Here is a 21,648-nt window from a genome sequence, read left to right as displayed (position 1 = left end):
GTAAAATGTCTTTATTTTTTGTCTTCAAGAAAACAAATGACTCAAACAAAAGAAAGAAAGAAAGACATTTTTATTATGACAGACATCTGCGAAGATCAATGCTAAGAAAATAGAATAAAGTGAGCTGTCATTTTATCTACTACATGTCTGGATTACTTCTATACATTCAGCCCGCAATATTAGCTTTAAAAATAAAATTGGGTTTTAGTTTGAACACTTTTGATTGAGTTGTTTCATCATTTGCATAATTTTCTGGGCATACAATTCAATGTTAACAAGTATATATTTGTCAGAATCAACCAAGAGTGGACACCTGAGACATGGAACTAATAAAAAATGCTTGCAAATACAATATTTATTACTCATTAACCATTTGAGTGGTGGCCAAGAGGGTAAAAAGAGTGGGTGGAAAGAGGAAAATTTAAACATCCATGCTTAAACTTTCATTTTGCATACCACAAAAGATGAAGGCATCTTAGCCTTTTGACAGAAAGCTTCAAGTTTTTAAAGTGTAAGCAAAGTTTCTAACATTTCATCTAAACAAAGCATCACAGAAAGCTTTAGAAAAAAACACCAATATTCTGTAATCGACTGTTAGTAACACAAAATGGAGTTTAGTTTTTCCTAGTGGTTAATATTATTTTAAAAAAAAATCATCTGCTTGTTATCACTTGGCGATGTTTGATTGTATGACGACAGGAAACAACAAGAACAAAAAAATAAAGTACAACATCACCTTTTCCGTTTCTATAAACTAACTTCAGAATATTTACAAACTTGCTTAAAGGGGACATATTATGGACAATTGATTACATCGCGTATGCAAATATTTTTTGTGTGTGCAGTGCCTGACCAGCAATCAAGATTGAAATTAATCAACCGAGTAAATCTTTTATTTATTTCCTGAAGATGTGACTATGACACCGCCCCCACCATAATCAAAAGATGAGCAGAGCTGCAGCGTTGGTACAGTGTTTCCAGCCCTACTGACATCAATACATCCAGCATTTGAAAAACTTTCTAAGACAACCGGAGGCTAGTTTGAATTGTGAAAAAGAAAAAAAAAACCCAACAACATATGTCTCCTCTAAGTGGAAAGGCGATTGTTTATTTCCTGAGTTTTCCTGGCCTCAGTAGTACAAAGAGCGGAAATCGGGCCAGCAAGTGGGAGACGCGAGCACCTCCTAAAACGTCAAATGTTTGACCTTTCATGGCGCCCACAGAGCACAGAAACAAACAAAAAAAATTATTCTACTGCTGTGGCATCCTTGTTGAGTTTTGTTGTTTCCGCCTGAGCCTCCTGGTCATTTTCTGCCGGTGGGATGCCGTTAGTCGGCGGCGCCTTCTTCCCTTTGCCAAAGGGAAACCGGTACGTCCTCCAAAATAGGAAAAGGTCGACCATGAACGCAAACGACGCCAGGAAGCCAAACGCCTGCCAAAGGGAAAAGTTAGTAAAAATAAATCAGGAAAGAATTACAAGTGGAAAATAGGAAAGCATGATGTCAAACATGAAAGAAGGAAAGGGAAGGGCTTGGAGGAGGTAGGAAAGGAAACAAGGACATCGGGAAGGAAAGAAGAAGGGAATGAGAGAAGAAAGCAGGGAGTAGAAAGGAAATACGGCGCTGAGTGAAGATATTGCACGGAATGAAACAAGGTTGGGATGAAAGAAGGCGGAGGGAAGAAAGGAAGGAAGGAAATGTTTGCATACCACAGCACTTTTCTCCAGAGAAGTGCCGCCGTTGATGGCAGCAAACGTCATGGAGGCGATGATGAAAAAAATGGCGATCAGAAACGTGTACACAAAGTCCTGCAAGAAGCAGAATGCATAGTTGTGATATTAGCATTCATATCACACCATAAAAATATAAGAAGCTTCATCGGGGGAGTTGCCAACTCAGCATTTTGTCCTCGAAGACTTCCTGTACTGAAAAGGGAGGCCTTCGTTGTGGTCACGTGACGTTTGAACATCAACGCCACATTTCAAAATGTTGAAAAGCATTCACGACAACGCGCAGCTTACCAGACTGGACCAGCAGGTGATGCCCACCCTGCGGTGCAGCGTGGTGGAGAGGAGGATGAGGAGCAGCGTGGTGAAGAGGAACGACGTGCAGCTGACAAACTCAAAGAACTCCAGAGCTGTGCAGTTGATGCAGACGGACACCACCTCCTCCAGGATGAACGCCACCAGTGACAGCAGCTGGACAGGTGAGACGACTTTTATCATTCAAATTTGAGTCGAATCGCTGGAGTGTTTTCCCGCGCTAAACGTTGCGATAGTCCAGCGGCGATGTGCTAACGGAGCTTTGTGCTAACGGCAGCGCTTTCACTTCCCACTGGAGACTTCCTGACGAGAGGCCTCAGGAGGAAGGGCAAGTCATGGCCAGGGCCATCAAAACCGCACTTGAGTGTTCTCTGATGGCTTCTCCACCAATTTGGTAGACACTCCACCATCTACAGGTCCTCACACACTTGGCTCAACCAATCAGAATTGCTCCAATATTACACAGAACCATCTCAAAGTCCTCACGTAAGACAACAATCCTGGTCAAAGTTCTCAAGCTGCACACAACCATCTTGGAGTCCTAACACAATACACCGAATCTTCTTAAAGTCAAAACTCACCACTTCCAAGACCTTGACGATGAAGCGTACTCGGTCCAGATATTGGGACGGCACCAGACAACAGACGGCGTTCGGGTTTGGCACCGTTGTTGAGGAATAAACTTCTTCTGCGGCCATGATGAAGCTTACAGCTGACACACCTACATGTACACATATACGCACATCATCATCTATTGACCAGCAAAATGTTTCCTTTTTGTCTACAATTTCCCCCGAAAGAGGAACCACACATCACTTTCATCCGATATAGTCTGCTCATCTTTTGTAAATATTTTCTTTCCTCGTGATGATGATGCTGATGTAACACGTAAGTGATAGTCACCTAAGATTTACCTGATTCTACAATTAATGAGATTTTCTTGATTACATTCTTAGCACAATACAGATTTTTTCCTCGTGTTAGTGTGATGCTAAAAAAAAGCTAATGTCAAAATGTGACTATTAATCACTGTACACGTGAGAGAAGGCGAATGACGACATCATTCGCTTATTATTTATAAAACAAGATTATGTGATGGATGGACGAACAACGCAGTAGTCACCCAATTGCGAAGATCATTTGAAGGTGATGTGAAATGAAGACAAAAACAAAACGTGCAGAATTCTTAAAGATGTCTGACTGCGCAACAAGCGACCGTGACACGCTGCATGCTTTCCATTGCTTCATATGAATTATTGATCTTTTCACACAAACAGCGAAGGTGATGACCGACTTGCCACTGTTCTCTCATTAAAATTCCTCTTTAGATTACCAACCGTACCACTAAATTTGAATTAAATGGATCGATAAATCACGTCGGCATGCGGGTGTAAAACAAGCCTGCAGTCGGACGAATTAGGCCGAACACACCAAGAACTTTTTCATGCGTAATGTGTAGGTGAAACGTGAGATAAACACAAAAGTGAAAGTCGCAGAATTCTTAACAGAAATTGGCAAGAAACTTTCGTTTGCACCGCTCGACTTAGTCGCATGAATAAATCTGATCAACATGTTCGCACGAACAATTTCGCTAAACGTTTCATTTCAATCAACGACTTTGACTTACCGCTAAGGTTTCTTAGTGGGGAACAAGTAACAAGTAATCCTGCCGTCTTCCACAAAAATCTTACGAGAAGTGAACTTCCGGGAAATTTACTTGAGCCAAAGCTTAACGTGAAAATATCGGAAACACAAACACAACTTCCGGTACTCTTCAGCGTAACTCTCACGAATAAATACGAGATGGATTCTTCAGGTGCGTTCAAAAATGAACACAGATTGCAGTCATCTCACCATCACAGGGAAAATTTCAAAATAAAAGCATAACATTACACTGATACACATTTATTAGTTACATGCTTTTATTTATTATACCAACGATAAACATTTGAAGTCGTTCAACCCCTCATCATGTCTACACCCCGAAGCAGCATTTTTAGAGCGCCTTGTTGTGGAGGTGTGGAAAAGTATTTTTTTTTCACGAATAGAAAACGAATAGAAACTAAAAAATACACCAATCAATAACAAATAAATAAATAAAATCATCCGCGAATGAATGATTCTGCACGAGGCAAGGTTAGGATGGTGCAGTTCCTGTGTCAGCCTGCTAGAGGGCGTCCACACACCGCAGCCGCACAGCCCTTCCGCGCGCGCGCGTGTGCGTGCGTGAGGGTGGGCTTTCCCCGCGTTTAAGGCGCGTGCGAGGTGGCGAGAGGCTGTAGAAGCAGAAGAAGAGGAGGAGGAAGAGGATGAAGGTGTGCAACGCTGATGTCAGTTGAGATCCCAAAAGACGAAACTTTGTGACGCCTTCCTCCATTTTTTTTCCCCACGGATCCGACTGCTGAAGGTAAAGGAAAAAAAAAAAAAAAAAACGCCCAAACTCCACCTGACATTCCTACACTTTCTCCATCTTCCTCATCATCTTCTTCACATCAAAATCTTTTGCTCTCAGTGCTTATGGCATGTACAGTATTGATAAATGAATTCATGTGGAATGTGCATGTAAAGGCATTTGGTTATTTATTCCATTTCCTCCAAAATGAAGCGGAATGTCCACGCACCATTAAGCTCTTTGTCGTCACTAGTGAAACAATTCACTGCACAAGTGGACCGACTGTGTCCGACTCGTATTATTTGAGCCATTACTCGTCCCGCTTTGAGCTTACCGGTATGCAATTCAACCGTACTGGTTAACTAATGTGTTGCACTAGAAAATAACATGTAATTCTACTACTAGTATGCCAAAGTTGGAACATTTTTGTGTGCGGAAATGTCACGAGTTGAAGACAGTAGAGGAAAAATGTGTTGGTGCACAATGGTGATTTTTTAAGATGGCTTTCCATAAAGCCGTTTTTGAGCATTTATTTGATACGCTTGATATGCAGCTAAGGCTACATCTTCATCATCCTCATCATCCTCATGGGGGCAAAGGCAATATGGTTTGGTCGTCTCAAGTTTCTGCTTCTGTTTTTCAGCTCGATTGAATTCACGTGTTTTTTTTTCACATGGCCAGAGATGTTATGTTTCTCTCAAGCTTTCACGTGACCTTTCGTTTTCACGCGACCTTTCCTTTTCACGTCTTTGCTGTCTATGGCGTCTTTCACGTGACCAAATATTACAGCTGGTTAATAAACAAAACAAAAAAAATTGGCCCGTCAGTCTGCGAGAGAACTACACGATGAAGGCTAACTTAGTAAACTAACTTTACTAAGTTGGTAACGGAAGCTAACGAGCTGTCTGAACTCCGACTAGCAACTATGGCGACTTCCTACTATTATTTTCGACACGATTGTTGGGAATACAATTAAATCGGCAATTAATCTTTTGTTGTGATTAGTCGACGCACTATGACATTTTGTCCTGGCGATTACAAAGCGCGACGAGCTCAAACATTTACCCGCAATCCTTTCGGGAGCTGTTGAATGACACCGATAATTATCCATGTCATGTGTGATGTCACCGACGCTCTTTAATCCGCCGCAGGATGTCAGCACTCCGCCCGCGGGAGCGTTCATCCGCCGCTTGACTGCTCAGCCGCTGCAAAGCCTCGGCAGGCCGCCATCGACGCTGGTGGCGTGCACCTGCTCGGCTCACACTCGCACACACACTTTAGTGAACCTCACTACCTTGAAGCTTTTTGTCCTCCGGGCTCGCCTTGAGGGCAAGGAAGTTGTCTGCTTTTAAGCACTTCCATTGCCATCATCTTTTCTTTTTTTTTTTAATTTTAACATTCCATCATGTGTTTCACGGGAAACATGAACTTTCCAAAAAAATTGAAAAGTTCTTGAATGAATAAGTCTTGGAAAGTGAGGAAGAGTGACAGATAACTGAAGAAGAAATTGTTTCAGGGTTAAAATCAGTCGATGGCGTTCGGCGATACGTTTCGCGTAAACTGAGCTGCAACGCGGCAGGAAGTTGTCAATGGAGGAGGATGACTTCCTGCACCATACACACACACACACACAAACACGCACACACTGAAGATCGCTTACATGATATGTGCCTTTCCCACGTAGACTTCCCGGCCACCATCGCGATGGGCGACATCTACGATTCGGCGTGCGACTCGTTGAGTCTGCTGGAGTCGCCGTGCCTGACCAAAGTCGAGCTGAGACTGACGTGTAAAGGGATCAGCGACCGCGACGCCCTCTCCAAACCCGACCCGTGCATCGTGCTCAACATGCAGTCGCACGGACAGTGGATGGAGGTGCGTCGCCATGGCAACCGCATCACGCACATGTTTTTTTTTTATCTTTTTTTAGTTTTGTCTTGATTTTGGACTCTTTGACTCTTTAATTTGTTTTAAACTTGTTTTTGACGTGGTTCTAAACTAGTTTCTTGTTTAATTTAGACTATTTTTGCCTCAATTTGGAATTGTTTTGTGCATGTTTTATTTCTTCATTTATTTATTATTTAATTTAATTGTATTTCTTTCTTTCCTTATTTATGTATTTGATCATTTTTATCTTCTTTTTAACTTAATGCCAAAGTCTTTTGTGCATGGCGGGCGCTCAGGTGGACCGCACGGAGGTGATGCGCAGTTGCGTGAACCCGTCCTACTCCAAAGTCTTCACGCTGGACTTTTACTTTGAAGAGGTGCAGCGTTTGCGCTTCGAGCTGTACGACATCAACAACAGCAACTTCAACGGTGTGAAGGACGCCGACTTCCTGGGCGCCGTGGAGTGCACGCTGGGACAGGTAGCCGCTCGGCTCCTTGTTCTTGTTGGATCAATCCCAACACAACAGATGCTAATGATTATGCTAATGCTAATGTGTGTAGATCATTTCTCAGAGGAAACTCTCCAAAGCTCTGCTGAGGCCAGGAGGCAACGTGGGAAAAACCATCATCACGGTGAATGTCTTTTAATGGTGAATTCTTGATTTGAGGGTGATGAAGATGATGATGAAGATGATGGCGATGATAACCATGACAAAGATGATGATAATGATGATAATAACAAGTTGACAAAGAAAAGGATTTTGAAGATGATGATGCTGAAGATGATGACCATTTTGTTGATGATGATGAAGAGGAAGATTTTGACGATAATGAATTTGATTATGGGTAGCAGCTAGTTCTCTGCATGGTTTGTTACTTGGCATATAGTTCCAACATAATGAGCCCCTCATCACAAGAATGTGTGTGTGCGTGTGTGCGTGTGTGTGTGTGTGTTCAGATCACAGCAGAGGAGCTGACTGGGAATGACGACTACATCGAGCTTTCCTTTAGTGCGAGGAAGCTGGATGATAAGGTGGTTACAGATGCACATGGGCATACACACACACACACTTTATGATTTATAAACACACACACATACGCACGACAAACAAACATTTGAGGGGCATTCAGGGATATAATTAAGGATTACACAAAACTATAAATGCTCTCACACACACACACACACACAGAAGTGAAATGTTTTCACTCACACATTAAAATACCGTCACGCACACAACCCAATTCCCCCCCCCTCGACACATTTGTACAATGAAATGCGCACAAACACGCAAATAAAATGCTCACACAGACTCCCCCCCCCCCCCCCCCCCCCCCCCCATTTAGGACTTCTTCAGTAAGTCAGATCCGTTCCTGGAAATCTATCGTATGAATGAGGACGCCACACTGCAGCTGGTCTACAGGACAGAGGTAGCACATTATATTAACACACATACACACACACACACACCTCACTCATAATGTGTGTTTTGGTTATTGTTGTGCTGTGTTGCTGCTATCAGACGGTGATGAACAATTTGAATCCAGTATGGAAAACATTCAAAGTCTCCCTCAACTCACTCTGTAACGGAGACCACGAGCGTAAGCTGCAGGTACACACACACAAACACACACAAATGTCAAACATACACAAGAAAAAGAGACACTCACTAACACACATAAGCTCCTCGTAAAAACTTTATGTCTGCCTGGTGACGTCATAACGTGTCATATGGGTTATTTTTAATTTCCTATAGAATTGTAGGGAGTGTTTTTTTTAATATAATAACGCAAACAAAGTGTTTTTAATCATTGATGTTTCGCAAACAACCCAAAAGAATCCCCAGTGGAGTTTGTATGGTAGCCATGGATACGCTAACATTTATTTTTAGCACTTTTACCGATGGATTGACGATTGAGTGTGTGAAAAGTGGAAGTGAGCAAATGTGACATTTGAAGACAGTCGAGCGGATTAGTAAGGGGAAAAAGAAACAGGAGAGGAGGAAAGGAGTGCACGCCGGCCGGGGCTGCTGGCTAATTGACTCGCTTGATGTCCTCGTCACATTGACAGCTCGTTAACACATGACGCCGCTTGCGTACTCAAACGGGAGTATGTTCTTCACACTTTTTTTTTCTTATCATGGCATTAATGAAACAAAGTCAAAACACAAAAATGTTGTTGCTAACCTGAAGCTAACCTGCTAATGATAGTTAGCGAGACGCTAATTGTGTTTGTGACCCCTCAGTGCACAGTGTGGGACTGGGACTCCAACGGGAAGCACGACTACATCGGGGAGTTCGAGGCCACCTTCCAAGAGATGCGGGGTGCCATCGAAGGACGACAGGTACCCCAAATCACTCGCACCTATGCTTTAAAACGGCGATCCTTAAAGTCACGCTAGCGCCCTCTTGTGGTACGCACTGGCCAAGTACAATTCATTTGTATTGAACTTTTAAGGTAAATACATTTGTATTTTAATTAGCCTTTCACGTGTAGTGTTAAATGGTTGTTCTGGGTGGATTTCACTCATGAATGAAGCAAGTTACGTCGCAGGTGGCATGCGTATATTTGAGCAGCAGACGCGACAAGCGAGCAAAGTGACATCGTTGAAGAAGAGCAGATGTTTTCTGTCTCCGGAGAACACGGAATAATTCCTACGAGTGCTGCGGGTCGTCTGTTCCGAACTTTTTGCTGCGCCGTGAAAGACAAAAAAAAAAAAAGCTCTTAGAGGAGACCCAAAAAAAAATCCCAGCGAGTCCAAAGCGTGAAAACTTGTGATCCGTCTTCAACTTGAGCTGCAGAAGCAATTTAACGGATCAGCGAGTCACACAACTACACACTGACAGCTATACACTGACACCTGCGCAACTCTATGAGGCCATGAGAGGCTCTGAGGTCATGAGATTACAAAGCTGCCAGGCTATGAGACCATTAGGCTATGAAACAATGAGACCATGAGACATTGAATGAGATTGTAATACTATGAGGCCATGATCAAAAGCCATGAGACTACAGTTTGGATCTCAGCAATGAGAGTATGACACCATGAAGTAATGAGGCCATGAGACAAGATGAGACTTGAAAGCTATGTCGAAATGAGACATTTAGACAATGAGAATCCTGCAGTGTTTCTTCCTTTTGATGCCATGCTAACCTTGTAAAAGTGTTGAAGCCTTGCGGCCGCTAGCAGGCTAAAGTAGCTCAGATGATGCTGAATGAGCGAAACCCGAGCCGCTAATTGAAGCTTCTAGCAAGAGAGAGGAAGTGCCAATTTGCTAGTAACAGTAACCCCACCGCCTTCACACACACACACACTCTCAAATCTGCCATACAGGAAGGGAGTGGATGCTCATTAAAGCTAACAAATGTGTTGACAGAATGACAAAAAACATGACATCCTAAACGATCAAAACAAGCTAGCCTAATTAGATTCAACAATCAGAATTAGCGAGCTTGTAGCTACGCAAAGAACGTCACGTACAAGTTAGCATGCTAACAATTAGCCACAAAAAAAGCTCAGCGAGCTACATACGATATAGCTTCTGCCTGGCAAATATAATAGCATACGAGTAGAATACATTTCGCAATAAAAGCACTATCCAAGTAACTCAATGTAACCCAGAAGTGAGTCAGTTGTAAATTGCGATTTATTCCTCTTTTTTCCGTCGTCCTTCTCCCTCTTCCTTCATTTCAATCTCCTCCTCCTCTTCGTCTCGCTCCTTCCTCTCACTCGATCTTCGTCCTTCTCTACTCCCACTTTCCTCTTCTCTTTCTCAATTGTTAATTGGTTGGCCATCTTCCTCCTTGTCTTATTTGTTTGCCTTCTCCCGTCTACCTCACGGCGTGTTTAGTTGGCTCGGTGACAGACGCGTTAGTGACACACAATGGCGGGCACACATGACAAAACGAAACACTGAGTGATGGACACACACACACACACACGCACACACACATTCGGCTGGAAGCGGGAGCTTTTATTTCTGGTTAGCAAAAAGGTCATGTGATACGTGTGCGTGCGTGTAGGTGCAGTGGCCGTGTATCAACTCCAAATACAAAGTGAAGAAGAAGGGTTACAAGAACTCTGGCATTGTCATCCTCAGCCAGTGCAAGGTCAACCTTCTTCCTATTCCTCTTTATGTCACTGACAGGCGACGAGTCCATTATCCGTCTCTATGTGTCCTGACGATCGTGGCTCGGTGTGAACGTGAACTTGAATGCTTGGCGCTCTAAATGAGCAGGTGAATAAACGTGATGGATGAGCCGGCGCCGCGTGGGCGGAGTCAACAGACAGAATGAGAGCAGCCGCTGACCTTAATGAGGCCCACAACAGAAAACTTCATTAGGGATTTTTAATGCTAATGTAGCTTTTCTTTAGGTTTTAGATTCTATAGGGCCTAATTTCTTTTTTTTCTTTCGTTCTTCTCCAAACCACTTTTTTTCACGTGTACTTTAATTCCGTTCCTTGTTTTCTTCTCCCTTCATGATAACATGGACTTGATCTTTCCTACTTCCATTCTTTCCCTCTTTTCCTTGTTTCTTTGTTCCCCTATTCCCTTCCTCCCAGCTCGGGTCCATCCGAACATGTCAGAGCAGTCAGGGTGCTATGGGCCCCCCCCCCATGGAATCACTGGTCCTCTTTCTTTCCATTGTCCTTTTTTTCATGCCCATTTTGTCATAACATTTACACAAAAGTGACTTGCACAGAGGTCAGAAGTCACTTAAATATAGAACGAGTGGAAGAGAAATCCCAGAACAGGCATGTGCATGAGGCGTGTGCGTGAAGTGATGTGTGTGTGAAGCGTGTACATCCTCGTCAAACGAATCCACTGACGAAAGAATCGCATGACGATGAAATTTCATTTTTTTTTTTTTAACATGATATTCTTTTTTGTATTTGCAGATTATCAAGATGCATTCTTTCCTAGATTACATTATGGGAGGATGCCAGATCCAATTTACTGTGAGGGCGCGCACGCACGCACACACACACACATGCACCCGCACACGCACACCACAAGTCGCATCCAGGTCATCGTCCTGCTTCTTATTCCATCAAGAGTAAACGGCGCCCGGGTTCTCAGAGTGGTCCTGATGACGTTGCCACGGAAACGGTAACCACGGCAACAGCAACCTGCCGCCCCGATGTCCCACTTAGCGACCACGACAGACCCCGAGTGTGGTTGCACCGGTCCCGCCGGTCACACTGATGCTGGCACATCATAGCATCAAGGATGGCCAATGCCTTGTGTCGTCACGGCAACGCGGCAAACAGGAAGCACGGACAGATTCAGTTAGACGATTGGCTGAGGGCGGAAGGTATTTCAAAATAAAGCAGATAGCAATTCAAAGACTACAAGTCCCGTTAGGATCTTGATCATCAAAATCAGGGGTTCTGCTCGGATCACGCCTCATGTCACATTGCATGTGACATCACACATCTCAATCTGTGATTGTCAGGTGGCCATCGACTTCACGGCGTCCAATGGCGACCCTCGCAACAGCTGCTCTTTGCACTACATCCACCCGTACCGACCCAACGAGTACCTAAAGGCGCTGGTCGCTGTGGGCGAGATCTGCCAGGACTACGACAGGTAGGCGCTCCGAGGTGGAAACCGAAAACCAAAAGTCAACCCAACTCTTGTCTTGTTTTTGTTTCAGTGACAAAATGTTCCCAGCGTTCGGCTTTGGAGCTCGTATCCCGCCGGACTACAAGGTAAGTCTGCTAATGCTAAGATAATGCTAAATGCCATTGACAGGCTAATGTACATTAGCAGTGATGTCACGATCAGTATAAAGCTTCAAACGAAGCAACAACAGATATTTGGGCAAATATTGTTTCTATGAAAAAAGTTGACAAAGTAATGTTGACATTGACGTTTGATTTCTTTTTTTTTTTTTTAGTTGAAGCAGACATCAAAGAGTCTTTCTGTCCATCCAATCACCTTACTTCTCCTCTACCTCCTTTTCCCCCTCAGGTCTCCCATGACTTTGCGGTGAATTTTAACGAGGAGAACCCCGAGTGTGCAGGTAGGCTTTGAAGTTCCTTCACTCATTTAGAAAAAGAAAGAAAGAACTCTCAACCCATAGAAAGGTGACCGAACAATGTGTCATGAGGATGAGAATGATGAGGATGTGATACTGATGATGAGGAGGATAATTGGAATCATCAGGAAGAAGGATGATGATGATTATGATGAGGATGAGAGTCATAATAAATTGTGATGTAGTGTATGATCATTGAGAATGAGGACAATGATGATGCTGACCCCAAGGCACAATGATGATCATGACAATGTGTTGAGGATGACATAATGATGAGCAGGATCGTGATAATGATGAGAATAACTGATGAGAACCGTGATCATTTGATGAGAATGATGAGAAGTATGACAAAGGGAACGTAAATGAAAAGAATGATGTTGATGGTAACGAGACAGATGATGTGAGAATGACAATAATGATGAGAAAAATGTGATGATGATGAAGATGTTAACAATACAGAGATTGGTGTGGAGAACTATGAGCATGAGGGTGAGAATCATAATGAGAGTGGTCATGATATTTTTAGACTTGTTTTGTTATGGATGAGTTTTATGCCTCAGTGATAATATGAGGTTGTCAGAGCTGTCACCATGCTAATGGCTAATGCAGCTAAAGGTCACGTAGCGATGCATTAATTAACACAGCGAGTGTTCCCTCGGTGACCGTTCCCTCACTTCAGAGACGCCCCGCGGCACACAAGGACACGGTCCGCCTCTCACTTAGCTTGACAGAGCGGCATCATTCATTCACGCTGTGAACAAGTGAGATGGGGTTATGAGGAAATGATGAACATGCGCTTCTCATGTTCTTCTCATTCAGGTATCCAGGGCGTGGTGGAAGCCTACCAGGCCTGCCTTCCCAAACTTCAACTCTACGGACCTACCAACATTGCTCCCATCATACACAAAGTGGCCAACTCTGCCTCGCAAGAGGTTCACACCAAAGAGGCCATGGTATAAAACATGACGGCTAGCTTGTCAGCTAACATGCATTAACTTTTATAGCCCATCCACTAAATATTTCAACAGTTAGCCTGAGGCGTGTTCTTTTGTTGTTATTGTTAGCAATATTTCATCCTTTTGATCCTGACGGACGGCGTGATCACGGACATGGCGGACACACGTGAGGCCATCGTGCAGGCGTCTCACCTTCCCATGTCCGTCATCATCGTGGGAGTGGGAAATGCAGACTTTGGAGACATGCAAATGCTAGATGGAGATGACGGGATCCTCAGGTCGCCCAGAGGGGAGCCCGTGCTCAGAGATATCGTACAGTTTGTGCCGTTCAGGAACTTCAAGCATGTGAGTGTCACATGACAACATAAAGACGATGATGAAAATGATCATAAATAATGATCATCTGTAGAGCCAGGATGATGATAATGCAAATGAGGGTGATCAGGATGATGAGAACACTGATGAGAAGGAGAATATTCGAGAATGATGTTGAGGTTGATGAGAACAATGGTGGAAATGATGCTAATGAGGACGAAGAAATAATGAGGAAACTAATAAGAAACTCTACTTGGATATTTTGCTGACCATCAATCGACTGCTTCTTCGCACCCCCAGTCACTTAGAACAGACCAATTTTTTGGGTGGGTACACATTTGATGGTAAACAATAATAACTCAGGTTTGTTTTCTTGTCTTCCTGTCTTGTTTCTCACCCCCAGGCATCGCCGGCAGCGCTTGCTAAGAGCGTGCTAGCCGAGGTTCCCAACCAGGTGGTCGACTACTACAACAGCAGAGGCATCAAACCCAAAGTGGCCAGCCAGTACACCTCCAGAACCTTTGGACCATGAGGGGCTCGGCCCGCTACCGCATATCTGAAAAGCACAACTAATGACCGCGAATGACCCTTAATGACAACTATGGACTGCTAACAATAGCTAAAAACCTCTAGCACACACTTCTTTTCACTCAAATGAATACTAGCTAGCTGTAGCATCTTAGCATTTTTCGTGCATGCCAGCCAGAGGAAAATGTTGCACTGTGAACGAGCACGTTGCCGTGTTGTCTGGAAGTTTAGTGCACGCGATGACAAGTCCACAGTTTATGTTTGGACACTTTTGTCTAATTTCCTGTAGCTCGGGGCGCCAAAACATCGTGCATGAGTTTGTGTTGTTTTTGCATGTAGTAACATATCAGCTAGCATGCTAGGTCAAAACATATCCTACTAACATTTTACAAAATGTCTGCCACCACCGCAATATGATGTGGGCCTAATGTCTGCTAGCATGTTATGTCAAAACATGTCCACCATCATTTTATGGAGAACTATTCAATACCACATTTTTTCACACTGATACCAGTACAAGTTGACTGAAATTGAAAAATATACGTAGGTATTAGCTATGTTACCTGCACTGCCTTCAACAGGAAAAATATACCTAATTACTGCACTGAATGATATCGTTTATATCGTAAATGCGTAAAGTCAATATATGCATGAACTCAAGTAATGCAAGAAGTTATCTTAGCATTCAAATAGCAAATAAATGTATAGGCCGACATTTTGGTGGCGACACACTAATCAATCACACAAAGAATTAATAAAAACATAAATTGACTGTATACAAGTATTTACAGTACTTACAGACATTGCATTTTAATGCGCATAGGAGATCAGCAAAACGCTCCATCAGCATGTAGTATGTCATTTTCATCCTGATAGAACAGCCACAAAAGTATCGGTAGCTGGAATGACATGACATAATACATTGATTAAACAGATATCGGTCACCGCCTGTTGCAAATTTTATGTAACGCGTTTGTTTGTTATGACATATTTGCTAGCATGCTAGCACGAAACATATTTGCTAGCACTTTATGTAGTGTCTACTAGTGATCTGTCCATATTTATCCGAAGCATTTGACGATAAGAAGTGCAAGCGCGCCATGTCACAGCATATTTGCAAGCATACTATGATAAAACACCAATTAGCGTGGTAGATCACGACATAGCCGCTGACATATTGTGACAAAAATAGCTGCTAACATGTTATGATTTAACATATCATATTTCAGATTTTATGATAAAATGTCTATTAATATGCTAGCTCAAAACATATCCTACTAGCCTTTTATGAAATATCTTCTAATGTGTTGTGATGTAACATACCCATAGTGAGTGCTGGGAAAACATACCCTCTAGTATTTTCGTATAAATGGTATAAATGACCTCTCGGACTCTATGATGGTAACATGTTGTATGTGCTAGCAATTTTGCTAGCACACACAATATGTTTTTTGTTTGTTTTTTTACAATCCAACATTTTGGATGCTAACATGTTATGTCATTATATTAGCTAGCATGCTGGGTCAAAACATCCGTTAGCATTTTATGCTTTAGCTAAATATTTTATCCTATGCTACATGTCTGCTAGCAGCGTTTTGCTAGCATGACAAATGTAGACATCCAAGCACAATTTTCTTAATCTAGACAAAATGTTGTTACAATGTGTTTGCTTCCATTTTGATGTGTTTGGATCTCTTGTCTTCCTGACGGGCATTTAGAAGCCTTTCGTCCTTCTTGATGTGTGACTGTTTGATACAAGATGGCGGATGGGTCATGTTACCTGACGATAACAATTAAACTTTTATTACTGTCAAGATCAAGCGAAGTCTACGTCTTATTTCCAGTTTGTGATGTTTCTCAGCTGGCCCTTTCATACTACAGCGAGAGAGTTTGTTTAACACTTAAGCGTGCTTTTGAACTAGCAGCACTTCACAGTCCTCAAATGGATATATGCAGCGTTCAAAGTTCATCTCTTACAGTAGGACGCATCCATCATCCTGTCTTCCTACCTCGCCACATACCTGAAATTTAATTGGCTGACAGCAGACGCGCAAACAGTACCATGCCGGCAGCAAGGTCACAAACACTACGGATGTTAAAACTACCTTGATACGACTTTCACTACATAAAATCGACACTATGTGAGAAAGCCAGTCATGTGATTTTACAGTTTTTAAAAAAAATAGATTTCCGATAATAGCGGCTTTTGAAAAAGAAAAAAAAAAGCTTATCACACACAAACATAAAAGAAATGGGGTTTTGGTGCTGTCACGAATAAAAAAGACAACCTGATTAATTGACTTGATTGGGGTGTCATTAAGTTAATTGGACCTGATGTCTTTTTTTTTTTTTTTTTTTTTAAACTACTCATCAAAACCAGAACGCAACATGGCCACCGGGCATGTTCCCGCTAAAATGTGGTATCGCCATGTGGGTCACTTCACAGGACACTTCATTAGGGACGCAACATTTCACATGGGAAATAGTCACACAAAGTATATTTACGTGAATTTTTTACGATTAATATATTATAATATATATTCTGAAGACATGATGAGCTGGTGTTCCTAGTAAAATGTCTAGATGTGATAAGAGAAAGTGTTTTTTTTTTTTTTGAAGCGTCATCCGATCGAGGTCACCTCAACCCGGGGGGTTCGGTAGAACTTTTCCGTCACGGTTAAGGGACGAAATATGTCTGAAGAATTTTCTTCTTCTCTTACTCTGAAGCCAATCTCTCTCTGGGGCATATTGCTTCTGTCTGGATCAGCGCTGATGCAAGTGGCGGCAAGCGGCCAGCATCAAAACCGAATCATTGACGTCCACTTCCTGTTTGACTTGATAAAACGTTTAAAAGTGGCTGTTCTCATTTGTTTCAAAAGGGCCTCAAGTCTTGGCTTGACCTCGCAACAAACGGTCAGAAATTCCAGGAGGGGACAAACTGAAACGCAAGAAAAAAAACTAGATTAAAAAAAAAAAAAAAGGTCCACCAATTGCGTGAGTCGCCCACTATATTTGTAAGCCGTGAGAACTTTCACCCCTGAAAGTTTTCAGGCGCCATCGGGAGCATGAGAGCGAATAGTACAGTAAGTAAAAACGTATTGATTCCCAAAAGCACCGCTAACTCAAACCGCTCTGAAGACTATCGGAGCGAGTCATCCATCTGATTGGGAAACGTAAGAAGCTCCTCTTGGTCGCTAGTTGTGATTAATGACACGAGATCATGGAATGTCCTCCACCCAAATGGGGTGGCTGGGAAAGTGAGGAGAAGAGACACTCGACTAAATGCCTCCTCTTTAATATTGCTTCACACACTTTAATTATTGCAAACCCTAGCACCCTCACTCTATAACTGTGTGTGCATGTGTGTGTGTACTGTGTACTGTGTGTGTGTGTGTGTGTGAGACTGATGCTGTTGCTATGACAACGGAAGTGGAGCCTCTTTTCCACTCTGTTTGCTGTCTGACCAATCTGAAAAGCTGGAAAAACATTACTAAAACATCAATGTAGTTGTTCCTTCCTTTCTTTTATATCGTAAACAACTAACAGCAACTACCGCTTGACAGACAGACAGACAGACAGACAGACAGACAGACAGACAGACAGACAGACAGACAGACAGACAGACAGACAGACAGATGAACGAACAGATGGACAATCCAAGTACACAGTCGTATAGCTTCTTTTAAGTATAACAAAAAACATCCAGTGGCATTCCACTTGTTCATAATTAGCATAGCAGATAGAAGTGTGTGTGTGTGTGTGTGTGTGTGTGTGTGTGTGTGTGTGTGTGTGTGTGTGTGTGTGCGTGTGCGTGCACGCATGTGAGTGAGTGTATGTGTGTCCACGACGGAGCCAATGATGAACACGCACCGAGCTCATTACATTAAAACAAACAGAAACAGACTCAAGAGACTCAAAGGCTTTGCCTCATGCTAATACAGGCTAATACCACCACACACACACACACACACACACACACACACACACACACACACGCAATGAATGACATCATGCCATCAAGTAAGTATATGAGGCCAACATCTTGGTTATGACTCCATATCGAAAAACAAGAGTCATGATGATGTGACATATTTAACATCTTTTTTTCCCCACCGTCTGTTTCCAGCTGGCTTTAACTCCGCCCTGCTGGGATGTTGTTAAAATCCCATCAGCATAATGCTAGCGCTATGGTTACCATGGAAACGCAGCCCCACCAAAACCAGATTCCGATAGTTCTCACACTGGCCGGTGCTTCACATTTACCAACCTCCTGCAGCGAACCTACTCGTGGAACATTTACGACGTGAGCAACACGTTTGTGACTCGTGTTCAAAGTTGAATGTGAAAATTGCAACATATGCAAAAGTTCTAGTTCGAGATATGTCAGATGGCCCTCATTGTTCTGATACCTTTATTGGTTCCAAAACTCAGGCTCGGGGGCCAGATTTGGCCCGTCATATCGTTATTTGAGGCCCGTGAAGGAAAAGCATGTGTTTCGACTTCAATTTGAATAACCAGAACATATTTCTTCCTGTAACCTTGCTCTAAATTAAATTGAATAGTAGCCAAACATTTTTTTCCTCTATTCTGATTTTTAAAACTACGTAGTCATAACGACCCTCTGAGGGAAACCAAATGTAGTTTGACACCCCCGTTCTAAAGATTCTGATGCCGTGTCCGTGGAAATTTGTTCATGCCTGCATAGCATGCTAGCAGATGATGACGTGACTTTGGACTTGGCAGAAGGCCGAAGCTGTCAAACTTCACGTGTTAATTAGCGAGTCGAAGGCACTAATGATCCACTAACACACGTCACAACTTTTTCACACTGAGGCTAACAAGCAAAAGCGTTCATCTCTTCATCATCATCATCCTTCTCTAATTACGTCTCACCTGTGTGTGTGCGTGTATGGTATCTGCGCTCGTGGATTTTTTTCCCCTCATTAAGAATCAGCGAGAAACTAACCGTTGGACTCTTCTTGACAAGGTGTGTGCTGCTGGCATAGGACCAAACACCTGGTATCTCCAGAACACATGAGATGCCCACACATGAAGACCATGATGTTCACACTGTGATGTTAAAAGCAGAACAATAAACAATTGTAACAATTGTTACGCAGATTCATATGGGAGTGTGTGTTGCCATGGCAACTATTTCCTCACCTGTCAAATATGCACTGGAGGATGAGCAGCCAATCAGGGAGCTGAATTTCAGGGATGGCGAGGTCAGGTGAAGGGACAGGACCCACTTGGCTTGGTTGTCATGGATATGCTTCCTGATTGACAGGAGATGTCACTTTTTTTTTTTTTTTCAAAAACTTTAATGAGAAAGTGTTATATCAATGTTTGACCTGTCAGATTGCTCCAGGTTCCCGCTATCGCTGTTTACCTACTTCCTATTTGGCGATCACAACATGTTGCCATGGCAACAGCCTGGTGAAATTTCTGTGCAGGTTTGATTCCTGGTGACAGGCCCATTGCTCCACCACGTCAAGACTTCAAGGCTTGTGTTTGTTAATTGTCTTTACCTGCTTGTGTAAGTGTGTATAAAGAGGACAGAAAAAAAATTCCAATGAGTTAATACTTATGCAAAACATTACTTCTTTGACAACTGATTCAACAGTCAGCAAAGAGTTAAAAGTAGTTGAATTTGTTCTGACACGAGCTGAGCCATCGGATATTATCTGACCGCGAAATCAATGCGTTTACTTATAAGCTGTGTAACACTGACACCTAGCGGTCAGAATGTGAAAGTACACAAATCAAGTATTTTTTTTCACACAAAAAAAAATCACTTCTATCACTGCACAATAATTCGTGTCATCTCATTTCCTCGTGTACAATTGTCCCATGGCTACTTTTTACTAAATAAATATGTTAGTTTTAATGGAGTGTGAGAAAAGAGTAAGATAATCCAGTCCAATTTTTGCACATTCCTTAAAATGGACTGGCAACCACTGCAAAGCAATTTTTACCTTTTGCCAAAACTCAACTTTGACAGGCTCCAGCTAAATAGTCCAATTACGAAAAAAAATTAGTATCTGGAGTTTTTTTTTTTTTTTTTTAGGTGTCACGGGACATCACCGGTCAGATAGGAGTCACGCATTGGTGAAACATAGTTTTAATTGACAACATGCAGCACATCACAATGCCAAACTTCAAATAAAAGTTGAAAGCACGTGTAAATACTGTGCTCCTTTTCCTCTTAGCATCAAGCTAGCTCGCTGCCTTGCCGCTGTGGGGCTAACTGCTCCATCGAGTGGCACGTTAAGGCACTTTGGGAAAAGATGAAGCTATGAAATTCTTTTGGTGTTTTTATGATCACCTATGCATGAAGATTAACAACCATAAGTAGCATAAAAAAACTAATATTGCAGCAGGATTCAAACATTCACTAGATGACAGGATATAAATAATCAATCATGTTTTTAAATCCAGCTTTTTTTTTTTTTTTTTTAGAATACAATTGTCACTTTTTGAAATGTTGTCAACAGCGACGCAGCAAATGCTTGTTGCTAAACCCTTCTGCTTCCCAAACAGTAAAACAAGATTTGCGGCAAACCCTGACGCATGTGCAAGAAAAAAAATGAACATTCAATCATAAATAAAAGTTCATATTACTCATAAAATGTTTTTTTTCCTCCTTCAAAAAGTGTAAAACCAGCGTAATAAAAATGATTTGTATAGCTACAGCTCTTGCTAACAGCTAGCATGTGCGATTACACTGAACAACGTCATGCTATGTGGCTAATTTTGCTACTTGTCTTATATTTTGATCCACATTTCAAAGGACAATTCATTTGTATTGTTTAAGAAACAAACAAAAAAAGAAAAGCTGCAGGCATCCATTTCAGTATCACCAAGATATCACGATATTAGTCTTTCTAGTAGACACTACTGCGGTATCTTGCCCTACAGTGGTTGCTTCTAACCAAAATGGGTGACTAACAAACATTATAATATACACACAATTGCAAAAAAAATAAAAATACAGGCATTTTGATTGACAACCCCAAATGACATTCATTTGGCGACTGACTTAGAGATCCTTCAAATGTCTTTGTTTTCTGATTTTGGCAAATGATTCGCCATAAAAGTCAGTGAGCGCATGTGATTGGTCACAGATTTGCACAAACAGGTCACATGATGCTAACCGGCACACAAATACGGCTTGAATATAAACGTCCAAAGTATTGTAATTGTTAACAGTCTGTTAACTTTTGTGTTCCTGTGCTTTCACATTTTTGTCATAATAATCACCATAATCATCATCATTGTTGTGTAAACTTCAACTTCTTGGTGGTACATAAGTTTAAAGTGTAGCACCGTGCACGCTGGCCCGCCTGTTGCCGTGACAACAGCTTAGTGTGCATGTAACCCGTAAGGAGGCGATTGTTGGCACACTGACGCACTACACTAGTCTAGTGTAAGTTAGCATGCTAAATGCTAACATTTCCTTAGCCTAGCTTGGCTGATGGTTCAGCCTTGA

General features: G+C 42.3%; 2 protein-coding genes and 1 long non-coding RNA gene across 3 annotated transcripts; 1 reads left to right on the top strand and 2 right to left on the bottom strand.

The window, feature by feature from the left end:
* Window positions 1-55: 55 nt before the first annotated feature.
* On the bottom strand, window positions 56-3,810 carry cmtm6 (CKLF-like MARVEL transmembrane domain containing 6). The gene is made up of 5 exons (XM_049729473.2): window positions 3,669-3,810; window positions 2,623-2,762; window positions 2,021-2,197; window positions 1,709-1,807; window positions 56-1,432 (listed from the first exon to the last, which is right to left on the bottom strand). Exons 2-5 carry the CDS (start codon window positions 2,737-2,739, stop codon window positions 1,247-1,249), a joined length of 579 nt encoding a protein of 192 aa, XP_049585430.1. The 5' UTR covers window positions 2,740-2,762; window positions 3,669-3,810; the 3' UTR covers window positions 56-1,246.
* Window positions 3,811-3,898: 88 nt separating this feature from the next.
* cpne4a (copine IVa) lies at window positions 3,899-15,979 on the top strand. The gene is made up of 16 exons (XM_049729357.2): window positions 3,899-4,448; window positions 6,118-6,308; window positions 6,617-6,799; window positions 6,882-6,953; window positions 7,279-7,353; window positions 7,665-7,748; window positions 7,841-7,930; window positions 8,564-8,662; window positions 10,342-10,428; window positions 11,219-11,278; window positions 11,776-11,909; window positions 11,977-12,031; window positions 12,294-12,345; window positions 13,180-13,313; window positions 13,425-13,661; window positions 14,035-15,979. Exons 2-16 carry the CDS (start codon window positions 6,138-6,140, stop codon window positions 14,161-14,163), a joined length of 1,662 nt encoding a protein of 553 aa, XP_049585314.1. The 5' UTR covers window positions 3,899-4,448; window positions 6,118-6,137; the 3' UTR covers window positions 14,164-15,979.
* On the bottom strand, window positions 14,966-19,701 carry LOC125974724 (uncharacterized). The gene is made up of 4 exons (XR_007483709.2): window positions 19,553-19,701; window positions 19,323-19,435; window positions 19,126-19,229; window positions 14,966-15,058 (listed from the first exon to the last, which is right to left on the bottom strand). It is a non-coding gene; the product is annotated as an uncharacterized lncRNA (long non-coding RNA).
* Between the last annotated feature and the right edge of the window lie 1,947 nt (window positions 19,702-21,648).

The sequence above is a fragment of the Syngnathus scovelli genome, chromosome 9, assembly GCF_024217435.2.
Source record: "Syngnathus scovelli strain Florida chromosome 9, RoL_Ssco_1.2, whole genome shotgun sequence".
Taxonomy (NCBI): Eukaryota; Metazoa; Chordata; class Actinopteri; order Syngnathiformes; family Syngnathidae; genus Syngnathus; species Syngnathus scovelli.
Note: the sequence above shows the minus strand (reverse complement) of the source record. Positions and strands in the feature narration are given on the sequence as shown.